The 20033-nt window shown below is 36.6% G+C and overlaps 1 protein-coding gene across 1 annotated transcript in view; it reads right to left on the bottom strand.

The window, feature by feature from the left end:
- The window catches only part of LOC149926692 (sodium-coupled monocarboxylate transporter 1-like), a 33886-nt gene extending 14180 nt beyond the window's left edge, over positions 1-19706 (bottom strand). The window contains exons 1-5 of the mRNA XM_090158057.1: positions 19194-19706; positions 18439-18618; positions 456-521; positions 327-378; positions 188-255 (exon numbers count right to left, since the gene is read on the bottom strand). Coding sequence (XP_090014183.1) covers positions 188-255; positions 327-378; positions 456-521; positions 18439-18618; positions 19194-19424 — 597 coding nt within the window. The 5' untranslated portion in view covers positions 19425-19706. The remainder of the gene's footprint in view (positions 1-187; positions 256-326; positions 379-455; positions 522-18438; positions 18619-19193) is intronic.
- Positions 19707-20033: the final 327 nt, after the last annotated feature.

Raw genomic sequence — 20033 nt, 5'->3', positions numbered from 1 at the left:
TATTTCAAACTTTGGCTCACTTTGCCATAACTAGATGGCACCACGCTCTCCAGTAAAGTCGTTTTTTTCGAAAATCGGATAGATTCATGGCCATCTCTAATAACAGGGGCCTTTTCATAATACAGGTGGCTATGATAGAGCCGACAGTTGCTTTAATTTAATTAATAAATTGCGGGGGTGTTCTTACGATGGAAGTGTAGAAAGTGCAAACTATTCCCAAAGATAAGACGGAAAACCAGACTCCAATTCCAGTCACTGCAAATAATAAATAATTATGATTGATCAGGTTAGGGTTGCAATTTCAAATTATAGGTTTCGTGACAAACCTTGAGATAAGGCGAGCGCCGGAGCGTAGAGAACAATAGCCATATAAATGATCTGCAATTTTGAAAAGTAAACTCTTATTAAGCTTTACATCTACCCGAGTGAAATAATTTTAATGAAACAAATTTTACCATTTGGAAAGAGAATACGACAGAAGCCATGCTTCGTATCGTAGTATTGAACCGCATCTCCAAATACTGCAAAAAGAAACAACTTAAATTAAAATTAATTAAACTTAATTTAATATACAGGGTGTTTCAAAAGGTGATGCAAAAATTTTAAGGAGTTGTAGGGGGTGAGTTGAGAAGTATGCCGGTTTTTCCCCCCATTTTCCTACGATCAGTTAAAAGAGCGCCAGAGAGCTTCAAAGTGTGGCCTACTAGCCCCTGGAAGTAGGTTGCAACAAGCGCAAACCCAAGTAGCAGGGAAACGCGAACATTAAGATTTGGGTTCGTGTGATAGGTAAAAAAGGACTTTGTAAACAAATCGAGGTAACCAGCGTAAAAAGTAAACTTAAACCGTCTTTAAAGTCCCTGCCGCTTGGTTTTGCGCTTGTCGCAGCCTACTTCCAGGGCTTAGTAGGCCACTTTTTAAAGCTCTCTGGCACTCTTTTCACTCATCGTAGGAAAATGGGAAAAACCGGCATAATTCTCAACTCACCCCCTACAACTCCTTCAATTTTTTTTTATATTTGAGTATGTACTTTATAATTACTCATTGGACAAATAACCTGATGGGACCCGAACCATAAGCAAATAGCATCGCTCCTACCGAAAGAATCGCGAAACATTTCCACTCAAATACAAAAGAAGTGCGTTAAAACGTTCTTTACATTATGTGAAGTAAAATTACTCCTTAGACAAATAAAATGAGGGACCCGAATCATAAGTAATATGTAAATAGCACTTCCCACTAGCGTTGGGTTGAAATAATTTTAAAATTGGACAACGTAGCGCTGCTCTAAAAGAACCAAGTTAAGATTCCGGTCCAATAACTTATTTGTCCAAGATTATTCGATATATACGTAAAAATTATATTTAAAAGCTTCCCCTGCAACTAAAAATCTACAAAAAATAATTGCTGTTTAATTATTATATAATCGGGAATAACAGTTGATTGAATTTTGAATCATTCGCGGCGTTAGGTAATTATGTAGCTATGATTAATTTAAAATATATTAAATTTTACTAGTATCAGTAGAATATATTATATCTCTTAAAATGGAAGCCTTACTCGAGTCCGTAGCTTTGACTGTACCAGTGGCGTAGCCAGAAATTCCTCAAGGGGGGGGTCGAAGTATGTGAATGTTAAGAGGGGGGTCGAGAAGGGGGTGGAAATTTAGTACAGTCAAAGGTAGACCCAAGGGGGGGTTTGGACACGGAACCCCTCCCCTTGTCTATGCCACTGGACTGTACTAAAGTGATGACGTAATCGATTACAAATTTAGAACTACCAAAGGCTGTACTCGCTGTAATTCGTGTACAGAATTCGAGGAAGTGGGTAGCCACTCGTCCTTACTTAAATTAAATTTATTTTCTGCCTTATAATACTAGTAAAATATTAAATTAATCTTTAAAATATACGCTCCATAATCCAATAATACCATCTGCATTCGTTTTTTAAAGCTAAAAGATTATAAGTTCTAGCATAAGTAACATAATAAACATAAGTATGACACTTCCTATTCTCACAACACCAAGTCCGTTAATGATAGTCTGTTTCGGCAATGACCATATAAATCATTATGAGGCAAAGGACCTACAAAGCAATTGACTTATTGAATTAAAAATTTGACACTTGAAAGCGTTTTCGTTCGTATTTATAGCCATCGAACTAATTGGGAAGTAATTATCCAGCAAAGAGTGAAAGAAGGGGTGAGCTTCCGGTTACGCGACTTCCGATTACGCAATCACTCCACGACAGACTATCATTAACCAAAATCGTTGATTGTCATACTTATGCTATTATGTTACTTATGGTTTTATCTACAAAACAGAAATGACGTCATGCTAAAAAATAAGCAACTTAAAAAAATCATCACGCTTCGATGCACGCGCTGACCATGACGTCGGAACATGAATACGTATAGAATTCGCTAAAAGGTGTCAAGTGACAAAGAATTATTTTCAATGCTTGAGGAGAGTTTGAATCATTGAGTACAATAAGCACGTGCTTTGGGTATCAAGGGAAATACAGAAATGTTCCGTACGTCGGTCAGTGTCAGAACTAATGTCCCAGCAGGGCCTACGTTGTAGGCGGACCCCCGTTTAATAAGGGCCCCAAAGGATTTCGGGACAAAATGGTCCTCACGATAAGAAGGGACCCCAAAACGAGTTTTCCAGAAACCTTAATTACACAACTGACAAGGAGAGTACCCGAGGTGTTTATTGCCGATTTAGTTCAAAGTCGGGCGTAATGTAGATATAAAATTTCCCAAAAGGGTGACGTTGCACTACCCATTCGATTTGCCATTGTAACCGAAAATGGTTTTTACCACTTAAAACAAAAAAATCTCCGTTTAAAAAAGCATGGGATTTTCTCGGTTTCATGAAAAAAAATTTAATTTAAAATCACGAAATGGGTAATTTGGACCACATATAGGTAAATTTCATCAATTTTGGGTAAATTGGAACATTTTTGAGGTAAAATTGTAATAATGTTTGGGTAAAAAAAAGGAAAAAAAATCTTTTTTTGTGTTAAGTGGTCAAAAACATTTACGGTTGCCATGGCAAATCAAAAAGGTAGTGCAACGTCTCATTTTGGGAAATTTCATATCTCATATAGGTTTACATTACGCCCGACTTTGAACAAATCGGCAATAAAGACCTCGGGTACTCTCCTTGTGAGTGCAGCTAAATTCTAAATGCTTAGGGGCTCTAAAGGTTTTAATTAGGCCCTGGTGATAATTTTTATCTTCTTGACGTACCCTTAATGCATAAAGGTCTGTTCACAGAAGCCAACATTGTGGCTCAACTTTGTTGGTGAGCACGGTTTTCGACTCGACTTTCCCAAAACACGTTGAATTTGGGTTCACACGCTCCACGAAATTTTGTCTAGATTTCGCACTTTAAACAATGAAGAAACTCTACTAAAACAAAATACCTCAATTTATATTAATAAAGGTATTTAATATTAATTTTATAATTTGCTTTGTTCAATCAAAAAGATGAGTACGATAATTATTCGATTGAAATATTTGGTACTAAGCCTCGGACACAAAAACCAATTCTCAACAATCGCCGTTTTGTGTCCAGGAAGTTGCCAAATTATAAACTTGGTTTAACGAGCTCCACCGTTAACTACGGTATTTCATGACGACATTGCTTCTTTAATAAGGGGCTCCTAATAAGGGGTTTTCAAAAAAATACTTGAGTCTTAACAATTATTTATATAAAAACCATTTAAATTAATGAGATGTTTTAATATCTTTCTTATTATTAAAATTTCAGTTTGATAAGCGCTTTGTCATTTTGGATTTTTACAGAATAGCCTATTCTGGGAGGATTGGTCGTATTTGCTACTACGTGCTAAATTTGGTGCGAATTCTTCAAACGCCGGTGTAGCCCTTTAACTCTGGAAAGTTGGCCGAAATTGTCGAAATCAAATGCCAGAAATAAATTGAAGAAATTTCCGGACCTTTATAATAAAGTAGGCAATGGTTCGATTTACCTGGTTAAAGGGGCCAGTGGCGGACTGGGTCTAATATTTTGGGCTGCCAGAAGACAAAACGCCCCAGCTTTAACAACTATACGGCTATCATGTTTGAGGGGCCCACTTCATGAACGGTCCGTGGGGCCCACCTGCCATCGGGCAGGTTCACTCTATGGCCAGTCCGCCACATTAAAGGGGCTGGAAAGTGGGGTTTTGAAAAACGTCATCCGTGACGTCATTAACGAAATTTGGCGCGTAGAACTACTTTTTATCAAGTTCGCGAAGACGTAAACCGGCACCGCTGTGTTGGGATATTTGTACGGCGAAATCCAGCGTGGTCTTGTTTAGTGTTATCTGAGCTCGTAGGAAGTTTTAAAATTTCATTAATCTTTATTGAGATTTAGTTTAGTGAACAACAAATGTTTAACGAAAAATTCATTTGAGCGATAAGGTCTTTTATGTGTTCGTAATTTTTTAAATTATCATTTGCGAGTTTCATCGAATTTTGTAAAAAAAAACGCTAGATGAATCGAAGCAAATTTCTAAGGGCCTTGGTTTCACTGGAGCATTTTGATAAACCTTAGTACTACACCACAGTTCTTTTCCCTTTCCCACTTATCGAATTCACCAACAAAATATATTTTCGTATCACCACGTTTCCGTTTTTTATTTGAATTAAACTCGTTCATTAACTTCATTATAATGAAATAAATATTAAAATACTAGAACCAAAACCACGTCCACGAAGGAGTGAATATCTTAGTTCGCGTATGAATACCTCGCACTAGTCTCTCTCGGGTCGCTCCTAACTATTTTCAAAACATCTCCGTCAGTGCCAAATTCCTCAAGCGGGGAAAAAAGAAAATAAAACATGGTCCGGATTTTTCTGGAGATACCACGTCACTAGACGATTTCAAAACCCCACTTTCCAGCCCCTTTAAGACTGGAAATAAATGCGAATAAAAACGTAATAAATAACGAAATAAATAATGAAATTCAGCTGATGTTCGTACGTGACGAAACATTTCCAGCCGCGATGACAAGATACCTCCGTAGGGGGGAGTATTCGGATGCAATCAATTAAGTTTGATATTGGTCAATGCCGTATTTCAAATTACATTCTAATCTCATAATTCGTGGGCGCGCATTTAACGTTCAATTTCTAATTTCCTTCATTTCCCTGCATCGAGAAATTAACGACGAAATAAATAGTGAATATCCTGCTAGTCATCCCTAGAAACCTCTTTCGTAGTGCGATGAAATACGGATCTCTTTGTAATAGGATTTTGAAAGCGATTTTTAATAACACACCTATTTTAGGCAGTAGTATTTGAAATGAGAGAACTGGGAGCGAGGGTATCACTTCCCATAGGGTATCGTGGGGTTTCACTGATTCTTCGCTGTGTGAGAGAACTGGGACCGGTGGGGTATCGTGGGGTATCGTGGGGTATCGCGGTGAGAGAATTACGGCCGGACTGTCAGTGGTCAGTAGGGTATCAATTCTTCGTAAGAAAACGTGGAGTGTAAGGCCCTCGAATTTTAAAGGGGTATCGTGGTATAGATACCCTATGGTAATGCAGGGATGATTTCACAATATTTTTGGCGCGGAAAACCTGCGCGGTATCGGGTTATCGTGGGGTATCGCGGTAAAAGAATTAAGACCAAACTACTGACTATCGTATTAGAGGTATCGATGCCCTATGCTATGTATGGCTGATCCAATTGTATTTCCCACGTGGAGAAACTGACAGATTTTTGACCAGATACATGAACGGGCCAACGTGGCTTGTTTCATGGGGGGTGTCGAATGGGCGGGGAAAGGAGGACGATGGTTGGATTGAAGAAGTCGACAGGTTTTTGAACGGGATCTCGTCGCATTTAAAAAACTTAAGTGGACGTTATTGCGCCATCACGTTTTGAGGAACGTGCAAAGTGCCAAAGAATTGTATAAAAGGACACGGCTAAATCATCACTGCGATTTCGGAAATTCACAAATTCGATTATACCCCCATCCAGAAAATGCCTTGTAAATATCATTATAATTATAATAATACGAACTACTATCTATATAAAGCGTTACTCAATGGAAAAATATTAATAATAATATTAATCAGCTAGGCTAATACCCAAGGCACCACCTGAGGCCTAAGTCATCAAGCGACAGGCGGCCGGGTTACAATGCGTAGGAGGGTGGTGGCAAGCCCTTCACGCCACGCGAGTCAACAGCTCCCTACACTAACTATTACCGTTAGCCTCGACAAGTGTTTATGGACGTAATAACGTACGGTAAACATTACACAGATTAAAATACTGAAAAAATGTATTTTGTTTATTTCAAGTATAAAGAGTATTTTGACATAGTGTTACGATAAGATAATTGAGACATTTGATATCATTATTATTAAGTAGTTCCGCATAGTATATAAAGAGGAACTATTTGAAAAAATAAAGTTAATTTCATTCCAAGAGGAAGACAAAAATATATTAGTTAATTCTAAACGGAAGCCATGTCGAATACTATGAACAACAAGGCGGTTGTGTCTTCATTGTGATTATAAGATACACAACTGCATTGGGTCTGATACTAGGACTACCCTACTTGATGGGTAAAAAAAAACCTCTCCGCATACGGAAATATACCTAACCGTAAGAGGCTTCAAACATAATTTAATGAGTCATTTATATTATAATAAACTAAATGAAACATCGGATGAATGCGATTTTATAGAAATAAATGAAACTCTCAATTATACAAATGAAGATAAAGTGATAGATACTGGTGCGTTGGAAGGGATACGGACCGCAAGTCGGCTGCAGTTGGGTGCAAGAAGTAGACTTGAAATGAGTTTCTATATCAGTCTACCCTCAGATTCATCATTGAATTACTTTCCTCATAATACTCTAAGCAAATTTAGAGCTTACCTACCAGAAATTGTTCAGTTGAATGGACCTTACAAAGTTGGATTAGCTAAATAAGTTATCTTAGAACGTGGAACAATATCAAGGTAGAACACGTTGGCACCGATACATAATGTCAGAAGATTTTATTAAGCAACAATTTACTATTTTTAGAGAGATAAAAACGAAACTTTCTAAATATGAACCAACCATGGCAAATTCAATAATGCAAGACTCAGTGCCGTATAGCGCCAATATTGTAAAAGTTGTCAAAAATTAGTTTTGAGTTTCACGCCAAAGTATTAATTTGAAAGTGACGGACAGCTAGGTAGCAAATCCTTACTTCTTGAAGATTCAACCACCTCTGTAATACCATTATTGGGATGGTGAATGAATTTTTTAAAGGTGTTTATTGATTATAAAAAAATATTCCTATTCCATTCAGGCCTGCGCTTCCTCATCAAGGTAGAGAAAAACAATGTCACGAAAGATATTAGAAAATTAATAATATTGGCAATTGGTTTCATAGATCTATCTCTTATAGTTATCTGGCAAAATTAAAAAGACGCTTTGGTCCCATTCGACCGAAATACTATTCGTTCGAAAACGTTTTAACATTGAGTCCCAATCGATCTAAAATACCCCAATTGTGCGGTTTACAGTCCAATTTTGCACGTTTATATTAGCCTTACTCGACGCAATTGCTACAAACTTAACCATTCACATTAAAAAATGAAATTGTTCGAATTATTGTATTCTTGATATAAATAAAAAGTTCAAAGCATAAATATATTTATAAAAGCGCGCCACCCTAGGGAAGTGAGAGACTAACCTAACCTAAACTAACCCAACCTAACCTAACCTTACCGTTAGTACACCTGTAGCAATTTTGTTTAGGTATAACGTTTTTTGCGTATCCTGCTATATCTCGGGGCAAAAGTAAAAAACAAAACAAAAGGTCCCAATGAACCGAATCCGCCTTTTGGGCTATATTTCGGAAACATATTGAATTCGGTTGAATGGGATTTCGATCGAATGGGAATATACCAAAAAGACTGCAAAAATTTCACCCGTTGAAGACTTTTTAGTTAATTTTATCGAAGACCTTGAAATTGCTATTACCAGTACTGAATGTACTTCTTTTTCGATTCCTAGTATGGAAATATGGGTGCGGTGCAAGATCATTTGTTTACGGGACAAATACCGAAAAAAGTCGTGATAGGATTGGTCTCCCAGAGTGCCTTTCTAGGCGATTTAATATTGTCACCGTATTATTTTAAACCTTTTAATTTGAATCAGATTGGGTTGTACGTAGACGGCAGTAGCGTACCGCATAAAGCGCTTACCCCAAATTTCGCTGAGAATAGTTATATTTAGGCGTACACGATTTTATTCCTTCAAACTGGGCAGTGGAATGTAGACTAAGGGAATCAGATCAGTCAAAAAGATTACGCTGGAGGATAACTTTTAATTCGTTACAGCTACAAGAAAATCATAGTATGACGTGCGGGGGGATTTGCGTAAATTTTGGATGAAATCGATGGGGTAGGTACATTTGTTCGAATTTCAATCCTCCGAACGATGGAACATATGTTCGAATTTCATTCGTCCGAACCGCCGAAATAACAAATGTTTCAATTGTTTGAATTGGACAACTTGTTTGTTTCATTCGTCCGAATCGCTAGCATCACTTTTCCGTATTCTGTCGCTAAATTAGTATTTCTTATTGCTGTTTTTTTTTGGTCCGGATTTTTTTTAGTGCAAGAATAAAAAATAAAAAACTACATTATAAATATCGTTGTTTGTTAGTAAGTGGGAATTGCGTTGAATGTTGTGGATATTTTAGGTTATAGGTTAGGTTAGGTTAGGTTCACGTTAATGTTACTATTCTCTTATATTAACAATATTTAAAAAAACAACCAATTCCTAATGTTCGAAAAAACGGAAAAACGATTATTCGAACAAATGAAATTCGCCAGTAAAGTTAACATAAATTGAACGACTAAATCACCAACAAAAGTTGTGATAATTTTTTCGGGCAAATGAAATACGTTTTCGGACAGACGATCCTGTTTTCCGGCATTCGGACATTTGTACCACCGTTCGGACGAATGAAATTCGAACAAATGTACCCAAATCAAATCGATGTAGGGGTGTAAAAATGTTTAATATCGTGACTAGATTTTTTTTTAAATAAAGTGGTTAATGATAAAATGATCAAAGAATTTATGTATGCTAAATATTCAATAAATAATAACTTTATAATAATTTTATTTACCGATATTCAAATTCGGTTTAGAATAGACGAACCGCTATGGACCTTTTAAAAGCACTGTACGTAACAAAACTCACTATAATCGAAACATTAAATTAGGGAAAGGTTTATTATTTCTAATTAATTAAGCGTGTCATCCCCGAAGTTATTTACGACGGAGCGAAAATTCTAAGAATTTATATTAAGAGTATAGATATTCGATTTGTAGACTCTCTGAACGACATTAACGCTCCGTTAAGAAGCTTCTCCGAAATGTTTTCTCTCCCCGAATCTAAAGGTTTTTTCCCGTACATATTTAGGTCGCAGGAAACACTCAACTATTCCACCTGAATTTATGGCTTAATCACCGATTTTGTTCAAACTCGGGTATAATGTACACCTGCATGTAACTTGTAAAACCTGCAAGGGAAAGGTTGCGACGGGCTTTCGTTTTGCCATGGCAAACGAAAACGTTTTTGACAAAAGGATTTGGAAATTTGTTTATTGAAAATAACATGGCAATTTGAAGGAATTGACCAAACTGCATTTAAACTTGATATGAAATAGAATTATTAAAATCAATTTTATGTATTTTTAACGTTTTTGAACTTAAATTTTTTTTCATTTTTTAAAACGTTTCACAAGGGGGACCGATAAAATCTTTCAGATTCCCATGTTATTTTCAATGGAAATATTTGAAGATCATGTTGTCAAAAACGTTTTCGGTTGCCATGGCAAAACGAAAGTCCGTCGCAACTTTTCCCTTGCAGGTTTTTCAAGTTACACGCAGGTGTACATTATACCCGAGTTTGAACAAAATCGGTGATTATCACCTCGGGTCGTCTCCTTGTTAGTAACGAATGAAGAGTTTTTTCGACTGCTGCTAGCTCGGACGATGTTTCCTTATTCTCCATGACATCCCGCTTGTATAGCTTTCCACATCTCATGATCTCACATTAAACTCGTTAAAACAATCGATAATTTGATCATCTATCACTTCGTCTTCCATTATATAATTGAGAGTTTCATTTACAACCGTTGTTTCATTTAGTTTATTATAAGATAAATGACTCGTTAAATGATGTTTGAAGCCTCTCACGGTTAGGTATATTTCCTCACATATCCAGCATTTTCCGTTAAAGGGATACCGTCTACAGAGATCATTAAAATGGCGGCACGGTGGCTCAAATTGGTTAATAATGAGCGAATCACATTTTACATTTTGATTCTTAATATCCTTTGGTACCTTTGTATCTTGTAATCGTCACAACCGCCTTGTTGTTATCATCCTTTGTTGTTCATAGTATTCAAAACTCTTCCGACTTCCGTTGAGAATTAACTAATATATTTTTGGAATGAAGTTAACTTTATTTTTTTCCAAATAGTTCCTCTTTATATACTATGCGGAACCACTTACTAATAATGATATCAAATTTCTCCATTCTCTTATCGTAACACTATGCCAAAATATTCCTTATACTTGAAATAAACAAAATACTTGAACACATTTCACTTTATTTTATCAGTATTTAATCTGTGAAATGTTTACCGTACGTTTATAACTTTATACGTTTTATATAGAGAGCAGTTCTTATTATTATTATTATGATATTTACAAGGCATTGGGCACAAGCTCAAAGTTAATTTACTTAATTTTGGGCATTCAAAATTTTTTACCTTAATAACGTCTTTCCCGAGATATTGGGACAGTCCTTTTGAATAAAATAATTCCGCTTCGAATTCGTAATCCCCTTCATTCCAGCTAGGAGCAACAAACACAAGGAGAACGCAGCTAGCCTTTAAACAGGCTAACGAAGGGTTGTGTACGAATTTCATTGGACGAGCGTCACGAGCCTTTACGCTGAACGTTTTACGGGCGGGAGGGAAGACAATTTCCGAATTTTCCCCTTCCGACGGCAGCAGGCGCTAAGCGTCTAGCCAATGAAAAATGTACACAAGAAAATCCACGACTTTTGACGGGTTGCGTTCTCTTTGTGTGGGGTGTTGTGTTTGTTGCTCCTAGATTCCAGCAACTTCCCCCAAAAGACCGGGAAATCCAAGAGCAAAGCCTTTGGTCCTTTATGCTTAGTTCCTTAAAGCTAGGAGCAACAAACACAGTACCCCACAAAAGGAGAACGCAACCCGTGCATTTTCTCGTGTACAGTTTTCATTGGTTAGACGCTTTAGCGCCTGCTGCCGTCGGAAGGGGAAAATTCCGAAATTGTCTTCCCCCGCCCTAAAAGGTGCAGCGTAAAGGTTCGTCCAATGAAACTTGTACACAACACTGCGTTAGCGTGTTTAAAGGCTAGCTGCGTTCTCCTTGTGTTTGTTGCTTAATAGTGAACACTTCGTTTTCATCCGTTTCCATGACGACAAATGCCAATTCATAACGATTTAATTGTTATTGACTCTTAAAAAAGTTGACTTTTACGATGCACGACCTATTCAAATTAGCAATGTTAAACAATATATTTATCATATGTATTTTTATAAAGTTTATCTTACATTTCTGGAGGGGGGTATTCTCGAATTTGTGGATTTCCGAAAGCGAAGTGATGATTTAGACGCTAGAGCCGTGTCCTTTTATTCAATTACTTTCCCATTTGTACGTTCATCAAAACGTGATGGCGCAATAATGTCCACTTAAGTTTTTAAATGCGACGAGATCCCGTCCAAAAACCTGTCGACTTCTTCAATCCAACCATCGTCCTCCTTTCCCCGCCCATTCGACACCCCCCATGAAACAAGCCACGTTGGCCCGTTCATGTATCTGGCCAAAAATCTGTCAGTTTCTCCACGTGGGAAATACAATTGGATCAGCCATACATAGCATAGGGCATCGATACCTCTAATACCTTATCAAACGGAGAAATAATACCTCCACGATAGTCAATAGTTCGGTCTTCATTCTTTTACCGCGATACCCCACGATAACCCGATACCTCGCAGGTTTTCCGCGCGATAAATATTGTTAAATCATCCCTGCATTACCATAGGGTATCTATACCACGATACCCCATTAAAAATCGAGGGCCTTACACTCCACGTTTTCTTACGAAGAATTGATACCCTACTGACCACTGACCTTGGATTAATTAAACACAGGGATATACCGCTAAAGCTTTTAACTCCATTATGTAGCAGAAAAGATTGTTATAAACTCTCTATCAGAGTCCGAATTGCGCATGCACGAAATGAGTGTCACACTAGAAGCGCATCTTCACATTTTGAGCCAAGGCTTAGTGACACCTTTCTTTTCCCCTAAATAATTTGGTGAAATCCTAATTAATGTACTCTCAGACTACAAATTTCAGTAATGAAATTCTTACCATTGACTCGGTTTCTTATATTGCTTGGTTCTGATGGTGTAATACCTAGCAAATCAAATTTATGAATATGATCGCTAAACATTTTTAGTTCCAATAGGCGCTAGCAGAAATTATTCATGTCTTGTTCAACTTGTTAAAATGTTCCACGTGCTCTTTAATATTCTAGCGTAAAAGGCTCGCGCATTTTTTTTTATTTCCGAGAGCACGCGCGAAATCGCTCGATCCCGTTTACGCTTAAATATCAAGACGCGCGTGGAACTTTTTAACAAGTTGAATAAGACATAAATAAAGTTTATGCTAGCGTCTATAGACGCTAAAAGAAATTATTCGCTCCAAAATAAAAACCGTCAAAAGGAAGGGTTTTTAAATTAAAAACGCGTGAATCTCGATGATATCGCCCATTTTTTCGTCGCACGTGTAATTATTTATTCTGATAATAAAATAGAATCACGTGGGCTTAGCAATATTTATCTGCATTTGTCTTAGCCAATAAGATTATCCCTTCCGAGCAAGCACGCGCCAATTTACACAATGAACCGATGAAGATTTTCAAATCAATTTCTTTTAAGATCTATTGCTATGATGGAGAATCATCATGCCTACGTTTACCTCTCTCTCCCCCTAGATCTCTCCTTGATCCACTTATCGCGCATGCGCTTTAGTCTTTTCCGTTTGGGACCCGATTTCACCAATAAAGGTTTCATAGCAATAGTTTCAGCGTTTTTGCTTTTGTGGGATATCCCTATGTTTAATTAATCCAAGCACTGACAGTCCGGTCGAAATTTTCTCAACGTGATACCTCCCCGGTCCCAGTTCCCTCATACAGCGTAGAATCAGTGAAACCCCACGATACCCAATGGGAAGTGATACCCTCGCTCCCAGTTCTCTCATTTCAAATACTACTTTTATCTCTACAAAGTTCTATAAAATGAAGTACGAATATTTATAGGGTCTTCCCATCCATATTTTTTCTTTTGGACTGCATTGTAATTTTATCATCCTTTACAATGCAGTCCATTTAAGTTAACATTGCGTATATACTAATCTCCACCACTCTCAAAAGTAGGAGGCCACCAACGGTCAATATATAAGAATTAAACGACAAAACTGGTAAAAAAGACCGTATAAATAATAAAAATAAATCGCAGTACTTCGGCAAAATATGCTTTCCGTTGCTACGCAACTCGTTTTGAAAATTTTCATGTTTAGGCTTAGTTTCTCTTTTCGGTGTTATAGTCGCGAGCCAGATTTCCCGCACGGTACTGATGAATCCCAAATAGGACGAAACCGGTCTACCGTTGGAATTTCTGGCTATTATATTTAATTTAATTTTGATTTTTCACTCGAAGATCTGTTTGGTCCGAGTTTCGCGTCTTTTTGTTCGCTCGAAGACCTATCGGTACGAGCTTTAGTAAGTTTTTAAATTTCTTAAAATTTGTTTAGGATTTAGCTTTATTATCGCTAATTTTATCATATTTTTTCTTCAATTCAAAAAGTTGCAACACGGGGATGATTTACAACCCTTTGATTTTTTTTTATGTTGCGAGACGTAACGAGCCACGCTTGGATTAGTTTAACAAAGAAACTGTTTGTATACCTGTACACTCTTTCAAGGATATTTATTTATAAAGCTTTGTTTTGCCCCTGTATTTCAATTTCTCATTTTGGGGTAAGATTAGTTTTGCTATTTACGCTATAGGAATGTAATGAGGTGCTATAATTACGTTAAAATGTGTAATTATTTTATCCCTAATGTGAAACTTATCATTTAGCTTTGGTTTATTTTGAACGTTTTTATAGATATTTGTACTTTTTTTTTGGGTGTAAAATTTTGGGAAATTTGGTACATCGGTAATTCGTTTTGCCCGTGGGCATTAATTTGTACCTTTTCTTCAGTTATTTTTTTAAATAGACGTAAAATAGACCAAATAGGTGTTACTCTATCCCTTTCAAAAATATCGGAACATTATCCAAGATCTTGGCCTATTTTGAACCTACTTTTTAAAATATATTTATCTTGTATGGTTTATATATTTCATTAAATTAACTAGTTTGTGCTTAGGGAGACTGAAGTGCACAAATATAAGTCGAATCGTTTAATATATCTATTTTTCACGTAATAATAATAATAATAATCAGCTAGGCTAATACCCAAGGCACCACCTTAGGCCTAAGTCATCAAGCGACTTTTAAAGCCATTAATTCAGGTGGCCGGGTTACAATGTGACTGATATTAAATAAATATTATTAAATTAATACCGCTGGAAATTCTGGCTATTTTAATTGGTTTTTGACTTGAAGACCTATTGGTCCGTGTATTTCGTAAGTTTTATCATTACTTTAAATGTGGTTAGTGTTTAGCTTTTTGCTTATGGACTTTTCTACTTTTCGCTTAATTTAACTGCATTATAGTCCATAGGTGGTTTTAATTAACATTGATATTAAATAAGGCAATCAGCCATAATCAGCATATACGTACAATAGCATAAGCAACATAATAATAATAATTAGTATGACAGAAAAAATTATAACTCAACTGATTTTCGGAGCGATGACGTAATCACGGCCCCGTCCCCCTAGTGTCTAAATATGCCAAAGGCTAAATACCAAGGAGGATAAAAGTCCAAATCGTAACTGGACGAGTGTTATAAACGGGCTCGTAGGTTTTCATACAATACCATGTTATAAATTTTGATTTTAAAATTTGGGGCCTATTACGGCACAGTACCTCGAGTTATTGGTGAATAAGTAGCTTCACATCAAAAACTATTTCTTACATTTTTGTCAAAAAATATTGATACAATTTTTGGAAAAGAAAAAAGGATTTATGAAGTTTTAGTAAAAAAAAACTTATGAAATTTTTGTAAAAAAACGTATTGGAGAAATTTTTGTAAGAAAATATTTGTTAAATTTTTGTAAGAAAATATTTGTGAAATTTTTGTAAAAAAATATTTTGGTGAGATTTTTGTAAAAAAATATTTTGGTGAGATTTTTGTAAAAAAATATTTTGTAAAAAATATTTTGGTGAGATTTTTGTAAAAAAATATTTTGGTAAAAATTTTGTAAAAATAAATTTTGGTGAAGTTTTAGTAAAAAAGGTATTTATTTAATTTTTAAGAAAATATTCGAAGTATATTCTGATCATATATGACCATTGTTAAAAAACCAGCAGTCTGATTATGTTAAAATTTCTTATTTGAAATATCCACGGATTATTTGAGATGAGGAACTGAATTTCGGTCCTGTTTGGAAACAGTCGTGTAGCCTGGAGGGTTGCCTTCGGGAAGGAGCGTCAATAATGACTTTTGTTGTATCGCGGAACAACCCTTTAAGCACCGGCATTTTGTAATTATTACGGAAACGGAGTAGCTTGACCCTTTTTTCATTTTCTCGATCCGACGTTTCCGAGTTAGCTGAAAGTTTGACGCACCCTCGTTTTAGGGCCTATTCATACGAGTCAACATTTATGCTCAACAATGTTGGTCAACACGAGTCGCTAAACTATGTTGCATCTTGGATTAATAATATAAGGTAAGCGTAGCTTATGTTATTAATCCAAGGTTGCATCAAGAATGTATTTATTTATACTCAGGGAGAATGAATATGTCGAGATGTCGAGACTATCGACGGACACGTTGAGGCCCTAACCCCATCACGCTAAGGTGGGGGGGGGGGGAGAAAAAGTAGGCGGTCTTATTTTTTGCGTCCTCGCAGCAGCGTTAATCGCGTCGAAAAACGTAATTTTTAAGAACCAATGAGATTGCAGTATTATTTGATTTTATTAAAGCGGAGGGGCATACCGGGGGCCCCAACGGGTGGAATTGGAGAAACGCTAAAAATAATCTCCACATATTCATTCTCCCTGAGTATAAATAAATACATTCTTGGTTGCGTTCGGTTCGGTTCCGGATCTTCAAGAGCCTGGCTCACACTGGAGAGTAAAATCGGTTATAAACTCATTTTGAAGCGTCTTCCATTGTTTCTTGGTTCGCCTTGTTTATTTAGAAAGCGATTCTGTGCGAACCGACTTGGCTAAGCTGCTTCCCGAACCAACACGAAGCGATTTCTCTCGCTGGATTCGAGGACCATTAACCAATAATCTAACCGAACGAACCGAGAACCGAATGAAAAATTGGAGACGCGTAGCTATTTTGGCTTATTCCTCAATTTCCACAAATTTGTAAGTAACGTAGAACACGCGACGAAATGAAAACAAGTAGATTAGACAAAATTAAATTGAGTAATTTTTACAGGGTTTCGGAGCAGGGTAAGAAGAGTAAGTCCATGTAGTCATTTTACCCCAAAATGGCTGCAGATACATTCTGGCTAGCAGACGCCCAAATCCGATTTACTCCTTTACACCTCCTTTTCAGAAGGAGTAAAAAGAGTAGCCCTAATAGCTCCGAATATTTAAATCTAATACTTTTCGTACACATATTTCTGATTACGTAAAATCAAATGACAATATTAAAATTAAATACCTTTATTAATTTAAATTGATATGTTTAATAGAAGAATATGTATTTTTTGCGAAATCTCTACCACTTTTAGTTTTGCGTACTGTGAATAGGCCTTTGGAAGATTGTTCCAGAATTAACCTTATAAATCTTGAATAATTTCGAATACGGGTTGCATAAAATATTCGCGACTGAACTAGGTGGCGTAACGGCGCTGGTTCTTCGAGGTAGCGCCTCTGATCTAGCGTCTGCTACAGACAAATTAAAAAGTCATAAGAACGTTTTTTCTTAAATAAACTTATCAAAATATAAGCGAACGATACAAAATTATAATTAAATGCAAGTATCGTTATTTATAAAGTCAAATTAACAAATAACGAAGAGGAATAACTAATATGTAGCGGCTAAAGCGGACGTTATAGGTTTCAATGCCGAACCAAAGGGGGCGTTGCGATAGTTTTCGTTCGCGAATACGTTTAATACACCAGTTGAAATGTAGAAATTTCACTAAACCAGGGATCATTTTTATTTATAAAGGGGAAATTTTTATCGTTTCGTAATTTCTGGAGGAAAATTGGTTGTCTTGGAAAACTGTGTAAAGGTAAGTTTTTAACCATTTTTATGTCGATACCGTTATTTTAACGAATGAACGGTTAATTTTCAAATTGAATGTTTTAAAACCTTGAAGGTGGGTGTAAATAAATTCCCTTTACTTAGAATAAACTATTCGAGCAACACCTGCAGACGTCTCAAAGCGGGGTATTTTTATATTTCGTATTCGATAGATTTACAATTTCTCAGTGTGACGCAACAAGGAAATTTTAATCTGATCTCGCTCGTCTAACTCTTCTAGCCCTCGGAGCAAGTCCGGTTGGGGAAATTCCATCTAACACCCTCCTCCCCACTCTCTTCGATGTTGTCAAATTGTTACGTTCATGTTAGAAAAACATACGGTTTTTGCATTAAGAGCTTTATAACTACTTATAAACAAGCCTCCGTAAAAATTATTCAAGCCATAGCCGAAAGCCATTTTTTTCACATTCCTCGAAAATATTGATAAGGCCGACCTACTTTGGGGACCAAAGGGTTTAAAACAAGCATACGCAACGTTGATGCCGCAATATTTTACTGTTTTAAAACGCCTTAACTTTAACGAAACACCTTTCTCCGTAACCTAAATCATTATATAGGCCCGTGCAAGGGGAAATTTCATCCAATTCATTTTTGGCATTTCATTTCGACATTTCTGACCACTAGGTTCTCTGGAATCTGGACCTGCCGTTTCCTAGGCAACGGCAAGGTTGAGTTCAAGACGCAAAAAACACTATGACTGTTGCTTTTTAAGAAATTTGGGATGTAATTTTAGCTTCTTTAAAGAAATTTAATTTTCATAAATTAAGAAAGGCGAGGAAAAATATTTCATAAATTTTAATGGTTTTAATATACGTGGAAAAGGTTAAGCCTAACATTTTGGAAAACCAATTATTACTGAAAATGTGTTTATTAAAATTAGTGAAATATTTACCTCGTAAGCGCTGGTCAGTTGCAAATCGAAAAAGACGGGCAAGTAAAGGTAAGCGGCTGCCGGAATGACCAGGAAGAAGGACAACACGATGACCACGTACTGAGTTCCGTAATTGTACATTTCGGACGGTGTCCCCAGTAAGGTGATCGCCGAAATGAAACTAGCCAAGATGGACATGGCCTAGAAAAGTATCATTTATAATTAATACGAGCATAAGTATCATTTATAATTAATACGAGCATAAGTATCATTTATAATTAATACGAGCATAAGTAACGTAATAACCATAGGTATGACACTTCATATTTCTTTAATGCTAATTTTCTAACCGAACCTTTTTTCGGCACTGATACTCTCTTCAAGCTGTGACATGGACTCGCGACCGACCGTTTTGATAAAAATGTAAGTCTAATATCGGAGAGCACGTTCTGGAGTCGCGAGGGGCTTTGGCTTTGTTTGGAAGCCCGCGTGCGAATCAGGCGTGATAAAAAAATATGAACTCGTGGCGCCGAGAAAAACTTTTTTAATTTTAATAATTTTAGCCTAATATTCCGCCTATCTATCGGAAACCAGATATTTCGGCTTAGCGGAAGTCTCGAATATTTTAGACACTAGAGGGCTCTGAGAAAACATCTTGATTACGCAATAACTATGAAAATCAGTTTGGTTGTAAATCTCGTTAATTGTCATACTTATTGTTATTACGTTACTTAGGATACGAGTAATTTAAAATTGAAATAGTTGAAATGACTTACCACGGGGAAGACGCTCATGGATCGATTTCCCATTAAAAATTCATTGGTGGATTTCTGTTTACCACCACTGCAGGCGTAATATATACCAATGCCCGCGGACACGGCCAAAATCAGTATAAAAACTACATAGTCGTATATGGAAAACCGGGGCATTTCGCGACCATTGTCCATCATCTGAGTTATCATTTCTTCCGGTAACGCCGTCACTATATCACTTAAGGTACTCGCCATAATTTATTAAATAATAACTAACCAAAATAAACACTAAAATAGTTAAATTAAATTAAGTTGAGGAAATATACCGTCGAAATAAAGTATATTTTTGTTCATTGGTGTTCTAGGTTGACTGTAAATTTCGTTTGACGTGAACTGGTTAAAAGGCGTAAAAACGAAGATCGAAACAAAGTGGACGTCCACGCGTGATACCGGCGGTGTCTTCACTGTCTCACTACACGCGAGAATCTCGTGGTCCGCGACTTAGTATCTCGTTTTCCGTATCACGTTTCTAAAGTTTTTCCGTCTACCTTGAGCTTTTTTTTATTTATATACGCCGATGTCGTTTCCTTCCCCCACTTTTTCTTATCCCCCCTTCGAGGCAGACCGGTTAATTACGCGCCTGTAATTGACTAGAGCTTTCGGAAGTTTTGCGTTTACCTTCGGAACATCTCTTCTCTGAGGCGTAGAAAGTTTGTCCCTGAGAAAATTGTAACGAATGTCATAGTCCGTTTGTTATTTTCAAGGGTGCCGCGGTTTTTTTTTCAGGGTTCTTCATTTTTGTGATGGAAAATTGTTACGTGTTTTATTATTAAATTTAGGTCGGAAGTGTCTATGTATCTTTGT

This window comes from Leiobunum rupestre, chromosome 9, assembly GCF_980474605.1.
Source record: "Leiobunum rupestre chromosome 9, qqLeiRupe1.1.hap1, whole genome shotgun sequence".
NCBI lineage: Eukaryota > Metazoa > Arthropoda > Arachnida > Opiliones > Sclerosomatidae > Leiobunum > Leiobunum rupestre.
This window is presented reverse-complemented; position numbering and strand designations above follow the sequence as displayed.